The sequence below is a fragment of the Eurypyga helias genome, unplaced genomic scaffold (assembly GCF_000690775.1).
Source record: "Eurypyga helias isolate BGI_N326 unplaced genomic scaffold, ASM69077v1 Scaffold52429, whole genome shotgun sequence".
NCBI lineage: Eukaryota > Metazoa > Chordata > Aves > Eurypygiformes > Eurypygidae > Eurypyga > Eurypyga helias.
In genome coordinates, this window is record NW_010272454.1 from 1 (window position 1) to 8,090 (window position 8,090).

At 34.0% G+C, this 8,090-nt stretch overlaps 1 protein-coding gene across 1 annotated transcript; it reads right to left on the reverse strand.

Moving 5' to 3' along the window:
* Positions 1–332: 332 nt before the first annotated feature.
* Positions 333–7,959, reverse strand: LOC104515212 (sperm flagellar protein 2-like; the record flags this gene model as incomplete). Its single annotated transcript, XM_010159111.1, has 5 exons — positions 333–449; positions 3,053–3,113; positions 4,704–4,892; positions 6,618–6,805; positions 7,771–7,959. Coding segments are annotated over 5 exons (744 nt in total), but the record flags the coding sequence as incomplete, so codon positions are not given.
* Between the last annotated feature and the right edge of the window lie 131 nt (positions 7,960–8,090).

Here is an 8,090-nt window from a genome sequence, read left to right on the forward strand (position 1 = left end):
TATATATATATATAAAAATGAAATACGTACACACCTTTGGTTCCATTGATAGGTGTTTCTGTTTGGAGTTTCTTTAGAACTTTTAGTGGTGGTTTTGATAAGTTGTGCTGGACCTTGTATCAATTATGAAGAGAAATGGATTAGAAAGGAAGCTACATATTACAGGAAAAACAAACCTGTCAGTTCAAGATGACCCTTGAAATCTTGTAAGTCAAAACTTAAAATTAAGTTTGAAATAGAGTGAAAAAAACAAATCAAAATGTTTTCTTCTTTATATATTTCATTCTCATCTACCTGTGGGAGCTAAGACCTAGATTAACAAAGATGCTTACCTCATTCTGTTCCTCAGAACTCTCTGCTTCTTGTGGAATAGCATTGTGTTCACTTTTCATTTCATTTTTAAGAAAAGCTTGGATGGCTTCCTGAACCAGAGTATCAACACACAGTACCTGAATATTGCAAACTAATACAAAAAATAATTAGATAAGTTTACAGTTTTAGTCAAGCATGCATGCAGAGAGACCGTTACTGGAAATTATTGATTTTGTTTGGGCTTTTGATATGTTTTTTCCACTGTATGTTTTCTGTAACCACTGCAAAGTGACTATCCACAATCACACACCTATCTTGTTAGTCTCTTCTATAACAAACAGCCCCAGAGAAGTTTGCCAAAAGCATTTTAAAATTATCAGTGCAGAAGTAATACTGTATTAACGCTATTTTCAAATTCTAGTGTTCTTAATCTTACTTTGGAAGATAATAGATAAGTGAATAGCAACCAACCCCTGCAAAATACAGATGCCTCTGAGTTTCAAGGATTATTAATGCAAGGATTTGACCAAATGATTTTCATTGTTAAGAGTGGGATTTTAACACAGATAAACATGTTTAAGAATTTTAGCAAAAAAAAACTCCACCTTTTTCAATAAACTTCACACATGTAGTCTTTCCACTAAAAAGTTTTCCCAAAATACATCCCTTGATACGAAATGGAGGAAATACAGGTAGTGAAGATTTGGGTTTTGGAGGATAGAAAATCTCCATCAGTCTATGAAGCACATGACTCAATATATTATTATTAAGAGGAGGTTTGTTTTCACTGTTCTCTTCAGTTGGGCACCATTCCCCAGTCATACTCTGTAGAAATGACAAATTAACAAATAATTGTCAATATGCCTTGTCTTTATTTTTATAGATATATCTATTTATACACAAACATAATACATGCAATAACTACATCTGAATAATACTAAATAATACATATTTTAGAATAGACCTTTGTAAAAAAATGTGTAATTATGTCATAATCATTAAGCATTTATTGATATTTACTAATACCTAATTGAGAGAGACAAGTACTTCTACAAACATTTTCATAGATTCCTAGAATAATTTTTTGTAATTGCATAAACATGAAAAAATATTTCACCAAGACCACAGAATGAATCAGTAGCAGATTTTTGGAACAGAAGCCCAGTATCCTAACATTCCACATTCTAAAAACTGGGCAACATTATTGCCCAGTATCACACATAAACCTTTGAAAATTTTTACAGAAAAACATTTCAAATGTATATGTTTGCTTAACACATATTCAATAGAGAGGAAAACAAAAATAAACCCAAACAAAACAAACCAGCATATAATTCAAACAATGTTAATGGAAGGAAATACTGAGTAGAAGCTTGAAGTTCATCTACTCTGAGACCAATACAAAGTTATCAGTGGTATGAGTTACCAGCATATAGCTTAATGAGGTTTTGCTAGTAAACATACTCTTACTGGCAATCCCATTGGTAGAAAGATAAGAAAGGAAGGATGTAGTCAAAAGAATTGTACACAGAATTGTGCTTTTCCCACTCTAATATATCCTTTGCCAGTACTGGATCTTGTCACACTACGAAAGTCCTGAAGTGCAGTTTATGCTATGAGAAGCTAAAAGAGAGTATTTTAGTATGCAGGATAATACTAGTCAAATATTAATTATTATTTGGTTGCAGACTAATAAACAGCTGTTTGGAAGATATGTGGACTAATAATACTCCAAATTAGATTCATGCTTGTCAGCTCATTTGGGGTGCACAAAAACAGGCTGGGAGGAAAAGTCAAATGTTTCAGCAAGAGAAATTCCAACTAGGAAAAATGAAGAAAAAAAACCTTCACAGTGAGAATGGTTAAGCATGGGAACAGGTTGCATTGTCTGTGGAATCTCTATCCTTGGAAATAATTGAAAGCTGACCAGACAACGTGCTAAGCAACTTTATCTGACTCAGAAGTTGTCCCTGTTTTGAGCAAAGATGTTGAACTAAATGAACTCCACATTCCTTTCAACCTAAGCAATAGTATCATGCTATAAATTAATATTCAATCACCATCAACAGAAGCAACCAGTTTCAAAGTTCACTTAAAGGTGATGTTTTCAATTCATGTTCCAGGTAGAATATGCAACGTTTTTCTGAACTTACTATAATGAACGATATATTGCCAGAGCATACACGCTACTAACAGAACTCAATCTCTGTTGACTTTGAACATATGTGCATTAGACAGAATAATACAATGTAACATATTATCACTCTAAATCAAAATATCACCTATTTTTAATGAGTAAAACCAAAAAATTGGTTTTGAATTGCACAATATTCTCTCTCTAATATATCTCAGAGAGATATGTACTTCTTAATACATAATTCAAGACATGCTTAAAAAACACAAACCCTTGTCCTATCTGAACCCATTCTACCTTAAACATGTAAGTAGAGATGGATCAGTTGTTTCAAATTCTATCAGTTCTGCAGGAAAAATTAATTCCAAAGGGAATGGGCTTCCCATTCAAAGTACTCACCTTTCAGATTTCTTGCTCTTTTAACCAGAAGGTTGCTAGACTGTACCTGTCTTAAGCTAAAGTCACTTACCTGTCAGAAACAGGTTTTCAGGTATCATCCAGGTGACACTTACATAACTCCTGGTCAATAGTCTCAAAACTGGAAATAATTTTATATTTTTAACAGTGCCTACTGTAAAAAATTCATGGCTCGGGAGATTCCATTACTTTAGTAAGTGAGTAGCCACAACTGATGATGTCGTAGCTTCCAAATATTTTCAAGTTCAATCTAATGTGAAAAGTGTAACAGAATGATAGCACTGTATTTTGTCCTTGTATTTTATCAAATATATTTGACACTTTTAGGCAGCATTCCTAATGTAAACTTAGTATTCTTGAGAGATGGCAAACCGAATGTGCTGGGCTTTTTTCTCAAGGGTTAAGAAAATTAGCATAAACTTTGCCAGAATACCCTGCCAATAAATACACTGTTATCTAGAAGCAATACTTTGAAGGTATTAGCTGTTGACTTAGGTTTTTAGAGATGGTAAGTATGAGTTGGGGCCAAGAATTTCACATGTCATATGATACCAGCTTTTGCTGAATACTAATTCAGAAAGGTGTAAGACTAACAACATGTGGAAAAACAACTATGTGAATGTGCATCTGAAACAGACTGGTAGCAAAAAAGAGACTTTAAATGTGTCACTAAATGTTTGCAGTATTCAGTGCACTTGCACCTACAGAAGACTACTGAGACTTTGTAATACAAACAACAGTATGACTGAAAAACTTAAGTTCTCATTAGTGCTCCCCAGTGTTTCCTGCCTGTCTGTCCTGGCCTTTGGGTCTTGTATATATGCCTTTTTCCACCTAAAGAAAGTGATCATGAAATTCATTATATGAGTTGATATAGTCTGAACAATGACCTTATAAAAAGATAAATCAGAAAAACATATGTGAGGACTGAAACCAAAGTAAATTAAGCTGTCAAGCGTTCACCACAAAAACTCATAACAAACATTTATACTCAATGCAGAAGAAAATGTACCAATTGGTTCAGGATGTGGATAAAAGTACACATATATTGTAAATATGATTTCCTAACAAGTCAAAGGCAGGTTGTTTGCCATGACTTTACCATTTTCTAGTTAAACAGATTATTTGAAAAGACTAAATATGTAGCAGGATTTTTTTTTTTCCAAAGAAATGTATCATTAATGTAATTTGGTAAAAAATGTACAATACTTTTAACAGGGAAACATTCATTCTTCAGCTTTCACTTGTGTGAAAGGCACCCTTAAGGCATCCTGAAAAATAGTTACTTGTACTCTAACAGAAGGTTTACAAAAATGTCAGTCATTTATAAGACTTTTCACAAATATTACCAACTTAAAATAAATGGATCACTCAAACCAATAAATATTGCTTGAAAGCTTTCACTACAAATTGCTGAAATTAAGCCTATCAGATTTTGTGACAGATACAGTATTTCATTTTACTTGCTATTGCTGGCTACTTTTTGTTGCATTTTCAAACATGGTAGTATTAATCACACTTTCAAATTCCAATTAGCTAAAAATAATTTGCATTGCAATTAACAGGTTGGTCCTGTGAACTGAAGAGAGAAATACAATCAATGTTATATATAAGAATGAAATTATAACAATGTTTTAAAATTGCAATGGTTCTCTGGTGCTACTCACATAAAATATAGCCATATATTTCATATAGAACCTCAGGCAGCAAAAAGAAAATACATCTTAAAATCTGGTATCAGAAGGTAGTAAAAGAGCAAAATGAAACATCACAACAAAATGTAACATCACAACAAAATTTTTATGATGATGAAAAATCAAGGTGTATTATCTTCCATTACGTGTTATCAGTTAGATGTACCTTGTATTCACCATAATCTTTTTCATCTAAGAGATTCATTTTATTCAGCTCTACAACTTGTTCTGGGCTTGGTTCATTTGGCAAAGGTTGAATTGAGGCTTGTTCATACATTGGTTTGCCATTAAAAAAAATTTCCTTCCAATCAAGCATCAGTTTTAATGGAATTCTGCTGCAGAAGAAAAAAAAAATTGAGTTTCAAAACAAAAATTAAAGGGGTTATATATTTGAGAATAGCGGACCCAAATTTATAGGAATCATAGTCATGAAACAAACACATGCTGAACTAGATTTAAATTATAACACTTTCTATAATTCTAACTGCTTTTTATAAATGCTTGGTTACTTATATGACAATCATAGGCATTTGTATACTTCAGGATTTTCACAAATGTGTGATCACACAGTACTTGGCTGGCAGAACAGTGTAGTAATGGTTTTGCTATTGCTATTTTTCCCTCCCCCACAATATTCTTCCCTTCTGTGTGGTAAAGCCTCCTCTCCCCAAACTACTACAGAAGTTTTTCCTGGAAGCTAAAATTAATTTAGAATTCTGAGTAATTAAACTCTATTTTTTTTCTGTTAGAAAGGAAGAACATTCATATGAAATGACAAGATAAAGTGCATATAGTAACAAGCTAAATGCGAACAGGATGCTGACATATGTCGCATTAGACCTCTGTGGCTGCTAATTAAACAATACAAATAACAGCTTAGATCTAAGAAATGGTCAAAGTTGGAACTTTCTACTATTTCTTAAGATTACATCAATTTGGACCTTTTTTTTTTTTTAGTTATGATTATAGATATTTGAGTGTTACAGCTTTAAATAAACCCTGCACGTGCTGTTCAAAAACAACTGAATACCTACTGTATGCATCCTGCACAATGAAATACATGGAAGGGCAGACAAAGCATGTCTATAGGGGCAGAAATGCAAACACAACCTTGAAATGCCTACTTTGGAAAGAGGTTTCAAGTACCTGTATATATTGTGTGCCACTCTGACAAGTAAATGTGACATTAGCTTATGTCAGAACCATGACCACATGTCAGACAAGGAAATCACCAAATCATCACTAAACAGTGTCTAGGCTACTTCATCATGTACTTATTTGGCCTGAATTTATACAATTAAATATAATCATATGTATTTCATATGGTTACAATTTTATTATTTTAAGAAACAATTACACGAAAAGGTAATGAAGATGTCAGCATATTTTCTAGGATTATCAGCCTTACCCCATAGTCTAATCACTGATAATGAAAGATAATGAAAGAACAACAGCAGCAATGCCCCACTCCATGGTTTTGGAAACACTCCTACAGCACAGGCACATGGATGTTACTGCCTTTTTAGGACCTTCTTAGAAACCCTGTGCACCTAGGGCACATCAGAAGAGGGAATCACAGCATGCAGGACTCAGAATTTTGGACAGAGTTGTTACTCTTAGGATAGTCCAGGAAGGTTGATATTTCTTAGGAAATTCATTCTGTTTATATGGCACAGTGGAGCAATCTAGAATGCGACTGGCAGCACTCAGTTTTAACTTTCAAACTAAGCGATTTTTTCATAAAAAAGGAAATCAGTAGTTCCACAAGCCGTAGAACTAGTGGATCTCCTAAGATCTTGGTCTCCTAAGGATTCAAGTGAGTTGAGTTTTCAAGAAATTATGCTAAAGCTTTAGCATTAGTTCACTCTGCATTACACACATCTGTGAATCCTCACATGAAAGTAGTAGCATTTTCCCACACAAGACTAATGGAAGCTGTCCTGTAAGATATCAAAGAAGCTACATAAAGATGTTACAGTGCTTAAACCGCTTTGAATAATGAAGCCTAATAGCTACCTAACACCTTTTTTTTTTTTTTGCCCAACAGCTACCATACTCACTTGTTTGTCAGTAGACGATATTCTCCTACTTTTGTTGACAAATCAATGACTTGGTTAATCACTTCCCAGCATATAGAATAATGCTTTCTATAACGTGCCTGAGCTCTTTCAATGGCAATTTTCTCATGACATTCTCTTTCTTTGATAATTTGTTCTTCATGATCAATTTTTTCTTGTTTTGCAAGAGCCTAGAATTTTTTTAAAGAGCAAATTTGAGATTGCAAAGAAAATGAAAGTGCAGAAGTGCAGGCCTGGAAACAAAAGTGGACTTGGAGTCAAGAAATTAAAACAGTAAGATTCACACCAGAGTTAGATAGCCAGCAAGCAGATTAATGCACAGACAAATCTAAAAACTTCTATTCATTCTACAAATTCTCATTCGTTTGCTTTCTAACTGCTAGAATATAATGAAATAAAGGAGAAGTATATTACTTCTTTCATGACAAACAGATTAAGATCATATTCAGTGCTTTGGAGGCACAGGAATATGAAATGATGCTGTCCTGTGATGGTGTGTTACTGCGACAGTGTGTTCCTTTTGGCTGAAAGCATACTTAAAGAGATGCTGTAACCAATAGCTATAGCTGCAGATTAAAAGGGACTTCAGTGTTATTGGACAATTTGGAGCTGCTAATCATTTTTGGCAGGAGCAAAATATGATTTCTACCATCACATTATGGCCTACTATGAACATAGTACTCGGCAGTTTACCACAGGATTATGAGTCCTTTTCATTTATTAATCAACTCCAAGCTCCAAGGTAGAAATTAGCACTCATGAGTGAAACTCCTCCAAAGTTTGCCAAAAATGGATATTAACACATTACATCTAAAGGAAATTAAAAACATGATTCTTGAGAGAAGATCTTATGGCACTGACTGCAAGACTCCATCTTTTAAAATCAGCAATAGAGAGATGTCTTCCTACAAAGTTTAAATTAGTCTGGAAGAAAATTAGACTTGAAGTTGCTCTGCTTTATCCCTTATTAACTGAACTGTAACTCTGAACCTAGATAAAAGGATATACCAAACATTAAATCAACCCGTCCCTGGAAAAGTCTTAAATTCTACCAGTTGACAAGTCAAATTCCATTTTATAACAGGAAGGTACTGTAACAGTCCTGCAGTAATTCAGGGAGCAAATAATCTTTTACCGCTTCTCTATCAAGAGCTTCCTGGAACTCTTTCAGTCGTCTTTCTTCATATTGTTTTTCCCTGAAAATTCTGTTCTGCCTTAACACCTCTTTTTCACGTCGAACATGCATGAGTTGAACAGCAATTCTCCGCTCCTGCTGAGACTGCCTCATCAGTCTGCAAATGAGGTGCTCCTCCCGGTAAGCCTCCTAAAACATAAAAAATAATAGTATTAAGCACAGCTTATAAATTATTTCATAGACAAATCATCAGTGTCTCACATGAGAAATATGAATGGAGTGATATAACAGCATTTGAGCTGGCCATGTGCGCTGGCAGC